General features: G+C 39.7%; 1 protein-coding gene across 5 annotated transcripts in view; it reads right to left on the minus strand.

The window, feature by feature from the left end:
- The window catches only part of ZCCHC17 (zinc finger CCHC-type containing 17), a 55,505-nt gene that overhangs the window by 18,015 nt on the left and 18,873 nt on the right, over positions 1-18,617 (minus strand). For all 5 annotated transcript variants that reach the window (XM_004266553.4, XM_049714069.1, XM_049713935.1 and 2 more), the window contains 4 exons: positions 9,856-9,956; positions 8,100-8,191; positions 2,166-2,266; positions 222-367 (listed from right to left, as the gene is read on the minus strand). In XM_004266553.4, the coding sequence (XP_004266601.1) occupies positions 222-367; positions 2,166-2,266; positions 8,100-8,191; positions 9,856-9,956 (440 nt within the window). The remainder of the gene's footprint in view (positions 1-221; positions 368-2,165; positions 2,267-8,099; positions 8,192-9,855; positions 9,957-18,617) is intronic.

An 18,617-nucleotide genomic window follows, 5' to 3' on the forward strand; every position in this document is an offset into this window, starting at 1 on the left:
TTCCCTAGAAAATTATATATATGTTTATATTATATGTATGTATATATTTACCTAGAAAAAATATTAGAATATACCAAAACTACTATAAGAGTCTCACTGGGTGGAAAGATTACAAGAGATCCTAATGTTCTTTATGTTTTTCAGTATTTCTAAAATATCTGCAGAAAGTATATTTTTATTTTAAAACTCAATATGATAAATAAAATAAAGACAGCACTCACCTTCTTTCTTTTTCTAGAAGAATTTCTCGTGGGGTCAGGCTTTTCAAACTCTGCTGCCTTTGCCTCTTCCTTCTCCTCTTCCTCATCAGGTATCAGAGAGTACTTGGTCCCACCTGGCTGCATGAAACAATCCTTTGCAAAGTGGCCTGCAGAAGAGAAGTAGAAAAGGTAGGGAGGGAAGAGGCAGTCTCTTACCTTAGCAGGTGGATCTTCCCTAGAAGTTCCTGAAGGGTTGGCTCGTTCAGGAGGTACTAATGAGTTCATTCAGAGCAGCTGTTGCCTTCAGAGCAGATTTTCTATCACCTCAAGATGGCATTGCTCACTTAACCAGAGCCAGACAAGCATCTGGTCCTAGAGCTGTGGGAAACCCTGGCACCGCTTTGGAAATGGCAAAGGACGTGAGGACACAGGCTTGTGCTGCCCTCCATTAGCAACTGGGCTCAGGAATTTTTAAAGGTCTATTTGGAACTTATTCCTGACAATGAAAGGCTGCTCCAGAGAGCGGAATACTTAGCAGAGGGAGCCGAGTGGCAGGCCAAGCCCCAAAGGAAGACAGCTCTTAGGCAGCAAGCAGGAAGGCAGCACTCAGATTCAAGCTAACACACAGAAAGACAGCAGTCACCTAGGGGCACTCAACATTCACAGACTGTCAGGTCTGGCAAGGGCCTGAGAGATCATCAAATCCAACACTGCATTTGCAGACGACATGAAGGCCCAGAGTAGAGAAGTACCTCAAGGTCACACAGACAGCAGCAGAGCTAAAACTTACCCCAGGTCTCATACCTCCCTGCCCTGTGCTCTTTCTGCTGCATCAAAACCAACCACCTTTGGCCTGCCTGGGCCAAATTCCATCTCTCATTATTCTTCTCTGCCTCATGTAACACCTGGTGGACACAAGTTGAAGGTAAGAGAACCCCACCCTCCCTGAGCCTACACTGCTATTAAGCGGCCCTTTAACAGATGCTACACAGCTGGTTTTGTCTGAGCTCTTTGTAGACCCTCTCTCAGGGGCATAAAGAATTTGATGAAGTCATCAAAAAGCTATGTGTAAACTACTTTGCAACTCGGAGTCCAGAAGCGGGATGGTGCCTGGAAGGAGAATACAGCATAGAGTTTTCCAAATATCTATGCTGGAAATGGTCCCACAATACTCATGAGGAAGTATTCTTTCTATTTTATTTTTCCCTTCCTCCCTCTACATTAATGATAAATTGGGGCTTAAACCCCACGACCTCAACCAGGGCACAAATCTGCTACCACTCATTGTAGAAAAATCAAGAGAGCTGGGTAGGCGAAAGGCTAGGGAGAAGGGGTGACAAACTGAGGTCACTGAAAACGAGAAGCTGGCAATACCTCTCATTATAGCTCCAACAAGGGAAGTCAGGCTGAAAGAGCTCTTTAATATTTGAGTAGGACTGGAGGAAACTTGAAGAAACAAAGCTAAAAGGAAGTGACTAGCCTGTATTCTTTATTACTAAAAAGATACTGTATTCAGAACTCTGAAGTTATAGAGATAAAGGTAATAAGCAAGAAAGAGCTTGACTTGGATCCTTAGAGGAATATATTTCCAAGTCACTTAATTTTTGCAGCAGAACAATAATCATCCTTCGAGATAAAAATTTAGAGTGTTAATCATAATCCAACACTCTTACCCCTCCTGGCATAGTACATGGGGACCTTGCCCAGGCAGGGCATCACCCGTAGAGAGAGGGGAGTAGTGGTGGTGGTGTAGTATCTGGCAGGGCCAGCATTCAGAAAAGGAAACAGAAAAAGCAACAAGCCATGAACTCTGATGTGAGTCTAGTAGGAACAGCAGATGAGCAGGTGAGGCCAGCATTTGGCTAAAAACCACAGTGAGCTAACCCACACCAGGGGGCCTCCTGCATCCCATAAAGGGTCCATCCACAAGAGAGAAAAACTAAAATGATAGAGACTTCGCCTTACCTTTACAGCCACACTTCTTGCAGGTAGTGTTCAGGACAGCCTCGAGGGTGATCTTCTGCCCAGTGTAATCCTGGAAGGACCGCCTCCGCCTCTCTTCTTGCCTGTAATGAAATGATACTGACTGTTGGCCCTTTTAAGAGATGGCCAGAGATACTACAAGTTAATACTCCATGTTGTTTTTTTGTTTTGTTCTGTCAGGTAGAAGGGAGAAAGGAAAAGCACTGGGCATAAGGAAACAGGCAGTGAAAGAAATGACATGAAATGACAATTTTTTTCATTCAGGACAAGGCTCTGAATTAATAATTATGAATGAGACTAGATTCCATCTCACTGATGCACAGGGGATGAATATATAATTACTCACCTTGCTAAGCCCCCTGCAATCCTTACAAGGTCACTCCTGGGTTTAAAAGACCTTCAAAAACTTCTTAGAAAATCAAGTCCAAGCTCCTTGGTATTCCAGGCCTTTCACAGTCTGTCTCTAACTTACTTTCCCAGCCTCATCTTGTACAATATGCTCAAGGCAAACCAGACTATTTTACCTTCCCCAGATGGTTCATTGTTTCTGCTCAGGCAGCTCCCTCTTTCTGAAATGCTCTGCTTCCCCTCTTTACTCCCACTTCACCACCTAACTACACCCAAACATTTCAAGGCTCAGCTCAGTTACTGCACCTCCTTCTAACCAGTTATCTTCCCTGAGCCCCTCAGCCAGAATTAATCTCTGTTCACATTCGCATAACACTTTCTAAAAATTCTAAACATTTGACCAAAGTATAAAATATATACAGAAAAGTGTTCACAAGTATACAGCTTCACTGATTTTTACAATTTGAAATATCTCAGTAACCAGTACTCAGATAAAGATGCAGAATATCACCAGCACCTCCGAAGCCCCTCTAGTCACGGTGCTTCCCCCAAGGGTAGCTACTACTCTAGTTTCTAACAGCATAGATTAGTTTTACCTATTTTTGTAAATTATATCAACAGAATCAGAGAATGGGCCCTTCTGTGTCTGGCTCCTTTCGCTACTTTGTGAGATCTAACCAACTGTTGCGTGTAGTTGTGAATCAACTATTCTCATTGCTGCAAAGTATTTTGCTGTTGATGGGTACTTGAGTAATTTCCATTATGAAAGTGCTTCTGTGAACTTTCTAGCACACGTCTTTTGGTGAACATATATATGTATATGCATTCCTTTGGGAAATGCCTAGTTCCACGTAGGAGGGGAACTACTCGGTTGTAGGGCATCTGCCTTAGTAGACACTGCCAGACAGTGTGTTTACCAATTACACTCCTACAAGAAGAGCCAAAGTACCCTAGTTGTCATAGCTCTTATTTCTTATCTTTACTATAACACACAGTACCTGCAAAGAGTACTCTTAGAAAATGCTTAATTGAAGAGTATCACTCCTGATTATTCTTTCTTTCAAACTCTAACTGTATCCTATACACATGTCAATCCTAGCACATATCACACCACAGAGTTGTTTCTACTCTAGATCGTGGGCCTGTTTAAAAAATATCTTACTTGTGTTTGTTTCCCTGGCACCTCAGCCCAAGGCTTGGCAAGCAACAGCATCAATAAATGCTTGTTGGGGCTTCCCTGGTGGCACAGTGGTTAAGAATCTCCCTGTCAATGCCGGGGACATGGGTTCGATCCCTGGTCTGGGAAGATCTCACATGCCGCAGAGCAGCTGAGCCCGAGCGCCACAACTATTGAGCCTGTGCTCTAGAGCCCATGAGCCACAACTACTGAAGCCCACATGCCTAGAGCCCGTGCTCCGCAACAAGAGAAGCCATGACAATGAGAAGCCCGCGCACCGCAACGAAGAGTAGCCCCCGCTCGCCGCAACTAGAGAAAGCCCATGCGCAGCAACGAAGACCCAACACAGCCAAAAATAAATTAATTATATTTTTAAAATTTAAAAAAAAAAGCTTGTTGAAATTTCTTTGTTCTTCATCCAAAATATTTTTCTTTACCTGAACATCTTTAACTTTGACCTCTGACTTCACCTAAGATTTTCCAACCAGGTCTCTGTAGAGTCCAGCAAAAACAGAAATATTCTGCCAAAAGAGCCACATTACCCAGAGAAATGCAGGATAACAATATCAAAGCAAAACAGAGCTACTCACTTCACAAATTTCAGCCAACAGTTTCATGGGATATGTGGGCTCAAGAGAAAAAACAGAGAGGGTGAAGATACTCCATATTCTGTCCCATTCATTCTTTAAAGTTCAGCTCAAATATCGTATCTTCTATAAACTCTACCACAAGCAGAGTTAAATACTCACTTTATTTTACTGATTTGTTTACATTTTGCCTCATCCTCTGTACCACAACCAGGACTTGAATAGTAAAGTCTATGACATGTTCTTCTCTATATCTGAGCAGAAAGCACACCATCTAGCATACTGTTGTCCAAAAGAATGCGAAGATGGACAGTTCTATAAATTTATGTCTGTACTGCTGACTATTTATGTCTGAGTTTATGTCTATGGCTAATGAGCACTTCAAATGTGGTTAGTGATTGAGGAATTGGATACCAAATTTTATTTACTTTTTTTAAAAAATAAATTTATTTATTTTATTTATTTTGTCTGCCACTGTCATTGTCATTGGCAGGCAGATTCTTAACCACTGCGCCACCAGGGAAGCCCCCAAATGTATTTACTTTTAATTACTTTACATTTAAATAGCCTATGTGACTAGTGGCTTCCCAGTTGGGACAGACCAGAAAAGCATATGGTTTAAGTTCTGAAAATGTCTGTTCAAATCCCTAGCTTTTGCCTTAGAAGAATCTTAGTCAAATGATAGGAGGTCTACTGTCTGGTATGGGTCATGCGAGAGGGTCAGTTCAAAGGGTGAAGCTTGAATAACAAAAACCAAGGCGAGGAGACTGGAGAAGTAAATGTGAGTGAGTTACTTAACAGGCATAAAGTTTTAGTTAAGGAAGATGAGTGAGTTCTGGAGATCTAATGTACAACATTGTATGTATAGTCAACAATACTATTATACACTTAAATATTTCTTAAGAGGGTAGATCTCATGTTAAATGTTCTCACCACAATAAAATAAAATTAAACAAACAAACAAACAGAAAATCCCACCAAGGCAGGATCTTGGGGACATAACTTGAACAGTCACGAAAACTCTATTGTTTTCGGATGTCCTTATTTGTAGAACTGAGTTTCAAGTGACTATGAGTTGCAGCTTAATCAAACCCTCATTATAATGAATTCCAATACACTGCAGATTCAAACATTCAAACTTCTTTCCTTAAACAAGACTCCTGAATTGCCATGTGCTTTCCTGCCTCATTCCTTTCCTCAAGACTATTTCTTCTGCCTGGAATACTATTCTTTCCCCTGCTGCCTGACAAAATCTTATCCATTCTTCAAGACCTAGCTCAATTGCTATGTCTTCTCTGACCATCAGGGCCTAATATCAACTCTTCCTCTTCAAGCTAATTCCTAGAATCCTTCCTTTAAAACATTCTTTTAACATTTATTACATGTTGTCTTAAAATTAAAGTTATTTGCATAATTATCACATTACACTAGGCAGTAAGGTCCTTAGGCAGAAACCTTGGTATTGCCATTATACCTCACATAGAATATGAGCCCAGTAAATATATGTTGAATAATGAGTAAATGGATGCACTAACTTAACGACTACTATACATTAGGCACTATGGGAGATAAGATGTGGCCTCTGCCTCATGGGTTTTATATATCCTTTCAAAAGAAAGGGTATGATAATCTCAGATATTAGAGGAAAAACAAAGAAACATTTTAAAACAATAACTACAAGTAACCACTATGTGTTAAGTTTCTACTATAGATTAGACAATTAGGCTCTTTATAAACAAGATTTTATTTAAATCATACCATCATTTCTAAGATGTAGGTGTCATTACCTCCATTTTGAAGAAGCTGAGGTTCAAAGAGGCTAGCTAATCTGCTCAGGGTGGTATACTAGCTTGTGGCAGAACTAGGACTCTTTCCGATTCAAGTCTAACTCTAAAACCTGTCATCATTCCACTATGCCATGCTTCTTTCCTAGATGCAGTCTAGAAATAGTTTACAACAAAAGTTACTGTTCGGTCACTTAGTCATTACTAGAAGTAGTCCATACATAAAGACATATTCATCATAAAACCAGGGGGTCCTTTCCCTTCCCCTCCCTTGTTGTGAGAAAGAGAAGTAGCTCTTTTATCTTACTTGTTTTTTATTTTATCCTTATAAGGGTGGCTTTGGGAAATTTCCCTGCTTTTAATGAGTCTGTATAGACAGGATTCTTTGGTGCAGAAGTAATTTATTACAATGCAATCAGTAAATGCTAGACTTAAATGACATTTCTGAGCTCAGAGTTATAAAAGATTTCTGATGTAAATGGAAAGTGTTATATAACCACAGGCAAATTATCACCAAGTATCAAGCTAAAACTAAGAAAATAAAGTAAAATGGAGATAACACCCACTTTGCAGGTTGTTATGAGAATTAGATGCACTGATGTACACAAACCACCTGGCATAATGCCTGGCACATAGTATGTATTCAATAAGTATCATTTCCCTTCCTTTTAGGTAAATTTCCTTCATATCCAAAATGATTTTGCTCAGAACTATAAACCTAAGGGTTTCCAAACATTGTGCCGCCAAGATCCCACTCAAACAACATTTCTTATTTTTTTCTTATTTAAAAAAAAAAATAACATGATGGCCATTAAGAGCACCCAATTAGCATGAGATAAAGAATGTGATATTTTATCATGAGAAGCAGTGAAATAATGTCATGGTTAACCTGAGGATAAATATATGATTTTTTAGTTGGCTTTCTGAAATACTTGAAACAGTTCATAAACCCCCAAGACTCCTTCAAGGGATATTAGCGACCTAGGAACCCCTGGTTAGAAACCACTGGCATATACAGGTATACCCTCGTTTTATTGAGCTTCACAGATATTGCGATTTCTACAATTTGAAGGTCTGTGGCAACCCTGAGTTGAGCAAGTCTACTGGCACTATTTTTCCAACAGTATTTGCTCACTTTATGTCTCTGTATCAAATTTGGTAATTTTGCAATATTTCACACTTTTTCATTATTATTATTATTATATTTGTTATGGTGATCTCTGATCAGAGATCTTTGATGTTACTACTGTCATTGTTTGAGCATTTTTTAAGCAATGAAGTATTTTTTAATTAAGGTACATACACTGTTTTTTAGACATCATGCTATTGCACACTTAATAGACTACAATATAGTGTAAACATTATTTTATATGCACTGGGAAACCAAAAAATTCATGCGATTTACTTTATTAAGATATTTGCTTTATTGTGATGGTCCAGAACTGAACCCACAGTATCTCCAAAGTATGCCTGTATTCAAGAAAGATTTTGAGACAGCAAATTCCCTGTATCACCAGCCAGTATCCTACAGAGAAAATTTTCCATTCATAAATGAAAGGTCAGAAGAGCCAGTGAAAGTAAGGTGCTGTGTTCAGAACACAGCACATCCCAATATGCAGGAGTCTAAAACCCCACTGGAGTTATTCCTCCTACATGGTCTCTGCCTTTTTTCAGTCCCAGAGCTAGGAGAAAGGCAAATAACAAATATCTCATGATGAATGCTTGTTGGCTAACTGGTTCAAGGTCAGAAGCTGAAAAAGAATAAGGGGAAGGAAATGAAACCATTGACAGTGCACTTCTATGCTAGGAGGTGCATGTTAGCATTTCATCTTAGAACTCTATGCAGTAATGTGTTATCTTTAACACTTTATACCTCTAAAAACCAAAGCTCACAAAGGTCACATAACTCATCAATATCATAGCCTACAAACAGTAGAGTTCCCAAGTGGGCCTGATTCACTACAGCATTCTGTGGTTTGAGAAGTAGAAGGATTTTAGCCTTTCCAAACATTTTACCTACTCAATGATAACGTTGTTGGGGTCAAGGTCCTTCCCAGTCCCTTGGTTGACAACCTTCATGGAGAGGGATACTTTTATCCTATCATTTTTCATCTGAAAAAAACAAAAGCAAAGTCAGCAAAAGCTCAAAGTACATCATTTAGACTGCTGGTCTAAAATTATCAAAGAATTGAAGTTTTTATCATGTAACAAACACTGAGTTCCTCTTATGGCCAAGGTCCTGTGCTCTGAACATTGCGGGTACTAATAAGCATAACAGGCAGATCCTATGGCAAAAGCATTTTAGGAAATGGTTTTCTTATCATTCTTGACCCTCCTGGGGGGAAAGACAAAAATGGTTGCTCAGAAATCTGGGGCCTGTGGAAGTAACCAGGAAGAAAATGAAAGCTGTTTCTTTTAGATAGTTCAGCATAATAATCTGTTCAGAGATCCATGAGCACAGAATAGGTTTCAGAACATTCCAGTGGACTAGATCTCCTTTTGGACTTCGTCTAAAAGCTTTTTAAACATGAAAACAGGGGCTTCCCTGGTGGCGCAGTGGTTGAGAGTCCGCCTGCCGATGCAGGGGACACAGGTTCGTGCCCCGGTCCGGGAAGATCCCACATGCCGTGGAGCGGCTGGGCCCGTGAGCCATGGACGCTGAGCCTGCGCATCCGGAGCCTGTGCTCCGCAACGGGAGAGGCCACAACAGTGAGAGGCCCGCGTACCGCAAAAAAACAAAACAAAACAAAACATGAAAACAATTAAGAGCATCTTTAAATGTGAAGACAGTTGTTAGCCACATTGGTCTTCTTTTGCTTCCTCCAGCATTTGAAGGCCCTCTTCACTTTGGGGTCTTTGTATTAGCTATTCTCTTTGCCTGGAATATTCTTTTCCTAACATTTCACATGACTAGTTCCTTTTCCTTTGGGTCTCAGCTCATATACCATCCCCGCAGAAAGCCCATTCCTGACCCCTTTATCTAAATCTACCTCCACATTGTTTGAACCTATTAGAGCACTTACTATAACTTATATTTTTAATTATTTTAGCTTGCTTACTTTTTATTTGTCTCCTCCAGTTATAATCTATATAAGTTCCATAACCACTGGAGTCATTTACATCTGATTCTTGTATCCCTCAGACCTAGTACATAATAAGCACTCAAATACTGTCGAATAATATTTCTTTCAGGCCTGTCTCCCCTGCAATTCTCTGGTAAAAGAGCAGGTATCAGCGTATGTGCACATTTCTCCTGTGGTTTGTCCATACCCGCAGACCCTCAAGTGAGTTGCTGTTAACAGGATCCTCCAGTGCTTTCTCATTTCCCTCATATTGCATGGTGCCAGGTATGAGGAAAAAATGACTGTAAACTCTATGCCCCTTTCTGCTTTGGTCCAAATTGAAGTCCATCTGGAAGATTTCTACTAAAAGATAGTCTCATAGATTAAGTTTTCTTCTCTCTTTTTGGTTCTTTACTTTTTTGGTATTTTCTTCACACCCACCATGTGGGTGAACTTCAGGGAAGGAAGTTTTATAAACATGTACTTATTGCACCACACTTATTACATACAGTTCACACCATTCCTTCTGAGTTTGCATGACAGACAGCCCAAAGGTTTAAATTCAAGTCAGATTATAGTGGCAGGATTCAAAAATAAGATTATCAGCCATGGTTAACAATGCATACACACTCATGAAATATCATCATGAAATACTAAGAAAATCCCAGCTTTTCCTAATCCTTTCTAATGAGTTAAAGTTGCACAGAACTTTACCTCTCGTCCAATAAGCTTCACCCACACTTTGTCTCCGACATCTACTATCTCAGAGGGCTTATCCACGCGACAGGATGACATATGAGTTCGATGGACCAGACCTGAGCACAAGAAGAAGAAATAAAATAAGGCACAGGGCATGTCTGGTATTCATACTCTAAATAACACAGTAAGGAGAAGAGTTGGAGATTCACTGAAAAAGGTTTCATTAATTTAAAACTGCAAATTAAAACAATTTGAGGACTTCCCTGGTGGCGCAGTGGTTAAGAATCCACCTGCCACTGCAGGGATCGAACATGGTTTCGATACCCGGTCCGGGAAGATCCCACATGCCACGGAGCAACTAGGCCCGCATGTCACAACTACTGAAGCCCGCGCGTCTAGAGCCCAGGCTCCACAACAAGAGTAGCCCCTGCTCGCTGCAACTAGAGAAAGCCCATGTGCAGCAACGAAGACCCAACACAGCCAAAAATAAATAAATAAACTTATTTAAAAAAACAATTTGAGATCACTTTTTATACCTAATCAACTAACAAATATTCTTTAAAATAGTGTTTAATGTTAGTAGAGATGTAATACAACAACTACATTTATATAATACTGGTAAAAATACAAGTTGTTAAAATTCTTTGAAAACAAAGGGCATAGAGATGTTTATACCTTTGATGCAAGAATATCACCATTGGAATTTTTCCAAAAGAAAAACTCAGTAGAGGCAAAAATCTATGGCATATAAAAATACTTGCAGAAACTAACACACCATTGTAAAGCAATTATACTCCAATAAAGATGTAAAAAAAAAATACTTGCAGTATTATTACCTACCAAGGTTAAAAATAAAAATTACGAAACAATCTAAACGACGAATAATTGGAAAACAGCTTGGTAAATTATGATAAATCTTTCAAAAAAGAGTCAACAGGGACTTCCCTGGTGGCGCAGTGGTTAAGAATCCACCTGCCAATGCCGGGGACATGGGTTCGAGCCCTGGTGCGGGAAACTCCCACGTGCCGCAGAGCAACTAAGCCCGTGCGCCACAACTACTGAAGCCCGCGCGCCTAGAGCCCGTGCTCCGCAACAACAGAAGCACCGCAATGAGAAGCCCACGCACTGCAACGAAGAGTAGCCCCTGCTCGTCCCAACTAGAGAAAGCCTGCGCGCAGCAACGAAGACCCAATGCAGCCAAAGCAAAAAAGAAAGGAGTAAGCAGCCATTTAAATGACAGTTACAGAAAATAATTATGATAAGTGAAAAAAGTAAATATAAACAAGGTGACATTTTTAATCTATTAAATTAGCAAAATATTTAGAAGATAATATCCAATGTTGATATGAGTATAGTAAAATAAGAAATATTTCTGAGGCTAATATAAATCTTTAGAAACCATTTAGCAATGGCTATCAAGAGTGATAAAAATATTTAATAAAATTAAATCCTTTTCCTTGTCTGTCCAAGGTCCTTTTCTGGGAGAACCACCTTCCCTACATTCTAAAATAATCTGGTCAGTCCTTATAATTTGGTTGGAGCTGATCTGACCCCCAGCTGTGGGCACATGACACAGGCGTGGTCAATCAAGTTACTTCATTCCCCAGGCCACAACAATTGATTGGTTCAGGGACAGACACAAGATGCTAGCTAAATCAAATCCACTTTCTCAAGCCTTTTGTCAGGATTATAAACTACAGAAAGTTACCAATGCTCATCTTTACCACCAGGTGGCAAGAGTAAGCCAGAGGGAAGCAAAAGAAGAGGCTGCATAAAGAAGCGACCAAAGCCCTGAAGGCATAAACTGAGCACCTGATCCAGCCCTGGTGGAAGCTAAATTTACTCCCCAACTAAATTAGACAAAACGTTTCTCCTGTATTTTTGTCCCTTGCAACCAAGAGTTCTAATAATTAACTTGACCCATAATCACTTCTGAGACTAAAAAAATAATCTTATACACAGAAAAATCTATATGCACCTACAAAAGTGATCTATATCAAAATATTCAATGTATTTTTAAGACAGAAAAAAATTAGAAACAACCTAATATCTAGCAATAGAGTAATGGTTAAGTCAACTATGGTACAGCTACTTGGCCCATTAAAAACAATGTTCAAAAGATTATGTAAAAATACATCAATAATTCACTCTTTTGCAATATTTATTGAGTGCCTACTATGTGCCAAACATTGTAGGCAACTAGCATTTTCTCATTTAAATAATAAAAATGCTTAACACAGATTCTAAAAATTAGAAAGAAATAATCTAAACTGCTATGGATCGCAGGTTAATGTTTTATTTTCAGATGTTTTAATAATAGAGAAAACTATATTGAGGGAAATGAATATAATAAACAATTATTTTGAATGAAAATAAACCAGGAATCTAAAGAAAAAACTTGACAAGTCAAACAAAGATTTATGTCCAAAAAACCTGCCTTACCTGAAGTTTCCTGAGAGAATTACTAACCTTTATTCTCAGTCTCTCTCTCACACACATGCATACGCAAAGTTGTCAGCACATGCCTGTAACTCAAAATATCTACCCTCTGTGTTTGGAGCTCCTGTGGGAAGCCACTGCTTTCTCTGATCATGGTTATTGGGTCTCTCAGACCTACTTCAGCTGATTCTGGAGGTTGATAGCCTATCGTTCAATACCCCAGGAACCAAAATATTCTATATACATTATATAACCCATGTTTAAAATTTTAGACCATCACATAATCTCTAAATTGGATAAAATTCATGGAGCTGGGCTTTTTTCTTTTTCATGATCATGTAATGAGCAGAGTAACCTAAATGGAAAATCCAGAGAGGAAATTCAGATGCCCTAAAGGAATGGGTAACGTTTCATTTTGACATTTTTCCGCTACAACTGTCCTCTAATTCTCAAATTCACTTCTTTCCTGAACTGCTAATGGAAGTTGGGAAAGAAATTACTGTTGAACCTAATATAGTTGAGAGAACTTTTTTTTTTTTCTCAAACAGGTCTATTTATTGGAGTACCACAAAGAAAGAGTGAGTTAACCATTTGTCCTTCTCCCATGTGATCCCAAAGCAGGATATTTTCTGGCCCAGTCATCTCTCTTAGTTAAATATGGCACTTTTGTAAAGCATTAATAATGAAAAACTACAAACAACTTAAAAAGATTATGTGGTGGGCTTCCCTGGTGGCGCAGTGGTTGAGAGTCCGCCTGCCGATGCAGGGGACATGGGTTCGTGCCCCGATCCGGGGGGATTCCACGTGCCGCGGAGCGGCTGGGCCCGTGAGCCATGGCCGCTGGGCCTGCGCGTCCGGAGCCTGTGCTCCGCAGCGGGAGAGGCCGCGACGGTGAGAGGCCCGCGTACCACAAAAAAAAAAAAAAAAAAAAAAGATTATGTGGTACATCTGAATGATAGAATAATGCTTTTAGATGTTTACAAAAAGTATTTTAAAAGACAAAGAAATGTTTAACATTCATTAAGTGTAAAAGCTGCAAAATGTATATATAGAATATAATCTTAATCTCAATGTTAATTTTTATGCACATATGTGACCATAAAGAAATACACTGGGCTTCCCTGGCGGCGCAGTGGTTGAGAATCTACCTGCCAATGCAGGGGACACGGGTTCGGGCCCTGGTCTGGGAAGATCCCACATGCCACGGAGCAGCTAGGCCCATGAGCCACAACTACTGAGCCTGCGCATCTGGAGCCTGTGCTCCACAAGAGAGGCTGCAACAGTGAGAGGCCCGCGCACCGCGATGAAGAGTGGCCCCTGCTTGCCGCAACTAGAGAAAGCCCTCGCACAGAAACGAAGACCAAACACAGCCAAAGTAAATAAATAAAAAAAATAAAAATTAAAAAAAAAAAATACACTGAAATGTTAACAGTGCCTATCTCTGTGTGGTAGTAATATCACACAACGATCATTTGCTTTGGTAGTTTTTTCCCTTATTTTTCTATAAGCATGCAATAGTTTTAACCATAAAAATTTTAACCATAAAAACCTATATATATATATATATATAAGCAAAATGTAAAATTATATGTACACTATGATTGAAATTATGTAAAATTATGTCTCATATGCACACAGATGAAAAGGGAACATAAAAATTGTTATGCTGGGGTGTAGGATTTTTATAGTTGAAACATTAATGGCTTATCTCCTTAGTTTATTGGGTGAATTAAACAAGAGAAATGGTCTAGCCCACAGTGTTGAATGCAAATGTCAGGTAGGCAGTTGGATATGTAAGTCTGTAGCTCAGACAAGGGGTGTAAGCTGAAGATACAAATGTAGGAGCCTTCAGCATGCAGATGCTTACATGCCAAAATACATTAATCAGACTGTCAATTTAGTGATTGGTTCGGTGATAGACACAATTCACCAATTTATTAATTTACAACAGAGGATACACTTTTCTTATACTTGGAAGGTTCCAAGTCCTTATCTAGGTAAACTACCCACTGACCCCAGTATCAAATACCGAAAAATTAGATTAGTGATCAAAAATTGCTTCAACACGGAATCAGAACAAAAGGGAGACAAACGTTTTGAGAGATGTTTCCAGTCCATGAAGGTTTAACGGACCCCCTCATAAAAGAATCCATCTCTCTAGTTCCTACCATCAGATTCATTTTTTCCTTATTAAGGCAAAATAAACACTGCCAACTTCAGGCTCTCAGGCTTTCTTTTACTATGTTCCAGAGATTGATATCTGCTCATATAATCTCTCCCTAGTAGAATGATACAATCAATTAGACTTCAGCCTACTAAAGTGCAATTTCATTCCAATCCTTTTTCCCTAGAATTAAACCCAGATTATCTTGTTGAAGTCTTGAATGCTCCCAACTCCTCAGTCACAGATTTATAGGCAATTACCTGGTATATTTCTGTCTATGGCTAATCCTACACTCTGTGTAGGATTCATCATTAGTTTCATTCTCAGAAGACAGCCTGAATTCTTGGGAGGTACTTCATTGTTACCCAGATACACCACCAACAGTTGGATTAAATGCATATGGTAGAAGGCACCATATAAAACATGAGGCTCCCTCCTTGGTACTGGATATTTCACTAGATACAGAACATCCACACATTCATTTAAACCTTACATCAGCCCTGTGACATTAGGTTCACAAGAGGAAATAGTCTAGAAGTTAAGTAAATTGTCCATGGTCACAAAGCTGATAAAGAAAGAACTGCAATTCAAATATGAGTCTGTCAGGTCTTCTACAACACAGTAGATATTTCTCCATTTTTTTCTTTATTATCAATCTGTTATCTTTTCAATTAAAAAGAGAAAGATCTCATCTACAACAGTAGAAACACATCTAATTCTGTTCTAGCAAACGCTCCAGAACAGAAACCAACAAAAATGCTTTGCTCATCATGTCACATGGAAGGGGGGAGTGTGTGTCTGGATCTCTGACATTAAGCCGTAAATGCCCAAAGGGCATATCAAATCCATCATCTTTCAGTAAACCTAACATAACACTTAAACAGAATGAGTCCCATCTGAGTGTATGCTGGTAAAAGAAAGAAAAAAAAATTCTGACAACTTGGAAAGAGCTAGCATCTAAATCGCCATATGAGAAAAACAGACAGCCTATTATAGTTCCCTTAAAAATATTCTCCCAAGTGTGTTAGGTTCACCATTAATTTCACAAATTCCATTGACAATAAAGGAAAGAGGTTAAAACTTACAAACTATTAGGGGACAGCTGCAGCCCAAAAATGTCAAAATAAAAGCTCTCCTTTATCTTTGGGGCATCTGCATTCCCTCTCTAGACTTGTCAAATAAGTTATCTCCAATCAGCAGTATATGACAATAATGTAAGCACATAAATTAAAGTGCTTGCACATCCTTTATCTTGTTGAGATTATGAATTCCTTCAAACATTTACTAAATATCCACTATATTATAAGCAAAAGTGGGTCCAAGGATGAGTAAGACATCATCCTGCTTGTCAAGAAACTAAAGTATACACATCATCCCATTTCACAGATAAGGAAACTAAGGCTCAAGGACTAAGCAACCTGCTATAGTCAAGAAGCTAGTAAATGGGGGAGCTGGGACTAGGATTCATGTATTCATTTAATAAAATTCAATGAACACCCACTATATCTCAGGCACTGTAGTAGGCCCCGACTCATCCCAACAGCCTAACTATTCCACAGTTCAGTGGATTAACGGCAACTTCACTTATTTTATTACACCACATTGTAATTTGTTTACATCTCTAGACTGTGAACAATCTGAGAGCAGCAGGGACTATGTTTTCTTATCTCTGTGTTCCCATATAACATACTGACCAGAAAATAGAACTCAGTAATTATTTGTTAAACCTGAATTCTTTGCTAAAAATATTTGTGCTACTACCACAAGCAAGCCACTTTAAAAGTGTTTAACACTGAACAATCTCTACTCTCAAAATTTCATCGTTTAGTGCTGGTGGGCAGAGGATAGTAGAGAAAAAAAGAACTTCATAAATATATAAGGCTGCATTGTCCACTACAATAGTCACTAGCTACAGATGTTTTACACTGAAGTTTAATCAAAATAAACAAAATTTAAAAGTTGCTGGGCTACTGTATTAGACAGCACAGATGTGGTATAATACAAAAATGTATTCGGTCTTTGTCCCTGGTCCCTGCACAGAACTCTTAAAACTCTTGGAATTTCCCCAGTGATAGGGGTGTCTTTGTAATTCATAGTAAGCCCCTTTTGATCATACTAGAGTTTATGCTAATGAGGTGACTTAGTTGTGGGGCCCCTTGATAGTTTCTGGATGGAGCTGTCACCAGAAAGACCAAGTGATTAAAGGATTGGAACTTTCAGCTCCACTGACCTCCTGGGGGAGGGGCTGGAGATAGAGCTCTATAAAAACTGAACAAAGAGAGTCAGAGAGCTTCTGGGTTGGTAAACACCTCAGCTTGCTGGAGGGTCGTATGCCAGAGGACATGGAAGCTCTGTGCACCCCTCCTCCCGTATCTTAACCTATACATCTCTTCCGTTTGGCTGTTCCTGTTTGTATCCTTTATAATAAACCAGCAAACAAAAAGAAAGTGTTTTCCTGAGTTCTGTGAGCCATTTTAGCAAATTATCAAATTTGTGGAGGGGGTCAATGGAACTCCTGATTCATAGTGGGTCAGCTAGAAATAAGGGTGGCTCAGGACTTGCGACTAGCATCTCAAGTGGGGGCATTCTTGTGGGAATGAGCCCCGTTAACTTATGGGACCTGACACTAACTCCCGGGAGTGTCAAAATTGAATTGAATTGTTAGACACCCCGTTGGTGCACAGAGAACTGGAGAACTGGTTGGTGTTAGAAAACACATCAGAACAAATATAGAACATTTCCATCACTGTAGAAAGTTCTATTGGACAACACCATGAGAGGGGAAGGAAAATCTAGTTTAGACTTCAATACTAGGAAGGGGTCTTTAACTCAGTAGTGATTAAAAAATTCTGAAAATAGAAATCTGAGAAAAATGACTCAAATTAGAGTCTACCTTCCTGAATGAGAGATGTTAAAATCTACAGACCAGTTATTTCATAACTCAGTCCTTTCAGAATGGGACTTAATAATCTTCCTCCATTCAAGGGTGGAGAAGCTAAAATACACTGTAACTGCTCCAGTTACCCAATGAACCTACAGAAGTGTCCAGGATTAGAACTCACAGAGTTTCCATCTAATTATTTGGCTCCCTGAGCTCCCCTTCCAAGGCTTGTCTTAGCACAGCTGTCAGACTGACAGATTGACTTGTAAACTGGCAGTCACAATCAGAGGCATCACCTGACAGGCTATGGACACAAGTGAGTTGAAGACTAACTGCTGGAAGATGGCAGGCCTTTAATTGCCACACAGTCCCCAAAGTGTCACATAAATATTCAAGTAAGGATGGGACTTTCAGGTACTGGCAGCTATGGCAAGTACACTGACAAGAAAAGCTGTCCTCGGATCAAAAGAGGTGCATACCCTATAGGGATGAGGATGAGTTACACCTCATTACATCCCAGTGAACGTAAAACGAGAAACTTTATTACAGATTGCTTATTGCAAGCTTGGAAACTACTGGTGAGCCATTTCTAATTCGCCAAGATGCAATTTGCAGCAGAGTACATAGTCTCCAAGGCTAGAGGTATGGCTTTATTAGCAAAATCAGCTGTTGGACTTCTGTAAAAGAAAAATTCTGTTTTAAAGAATTGCAAATAGTGAAAGTCCCTTTTCCATGTACATCTCTCCCTTAGCAAACCAAGATCCCCAGAGGTGACCACTGTTAATAATTTGTTGCCTATTCTTCCAGACTTTCTTCTAAATATATGCAGTAATGTTTAAAATACTAGGTATATGTAAACATGCTTTAAAAGGGGGAAGGGTCATGCTATACAAATTGTTGTGCAACATGCTTTTTCATTTTGTTAGCTTAGACACCTTTCCATTTCAGTAAATTGAGACTTACCCTGTTTTACTGATGCACTTTTCCCCCTCACTTTAACATCTCTGAAATTGGAATGCTTCTTATAACCAATGGTGTCTTACAACTGCTATCAGTCAGGTATCGGTGTGGTGGAATTGTATAAAAACTTTCCATTGGGGCTTCCCTGGTGGCGCAGTGGTTGAGAGTCCGCCTGCCGATGCAGGGGACACGGGTTCGTGCCCTGGTCCGGGAAGATCCCACATGCCACAGAGCAGCTGTGCCTGTGAGCCATGGCCGCTGAGCCTGCGCGTCCGGAGCCTGTGCTCCGCGATGGGAGAGGCCACAACAGTGAGAGGCCCACGTACCGCAAAA

Source organism: Orcinus orca, chromosome 1 (genome assembly GCF_937001465.1).
Source record: "Orcinus orca chromosome 1, mOrcOrc1.1, whole genome shotgun sequence".
Lineage (NCBI taxonomy): Eukaryota > Metazoa > Chordata > Mammalia > Artiodactyla > Delphinidae > Orcinus > Orcinus orca.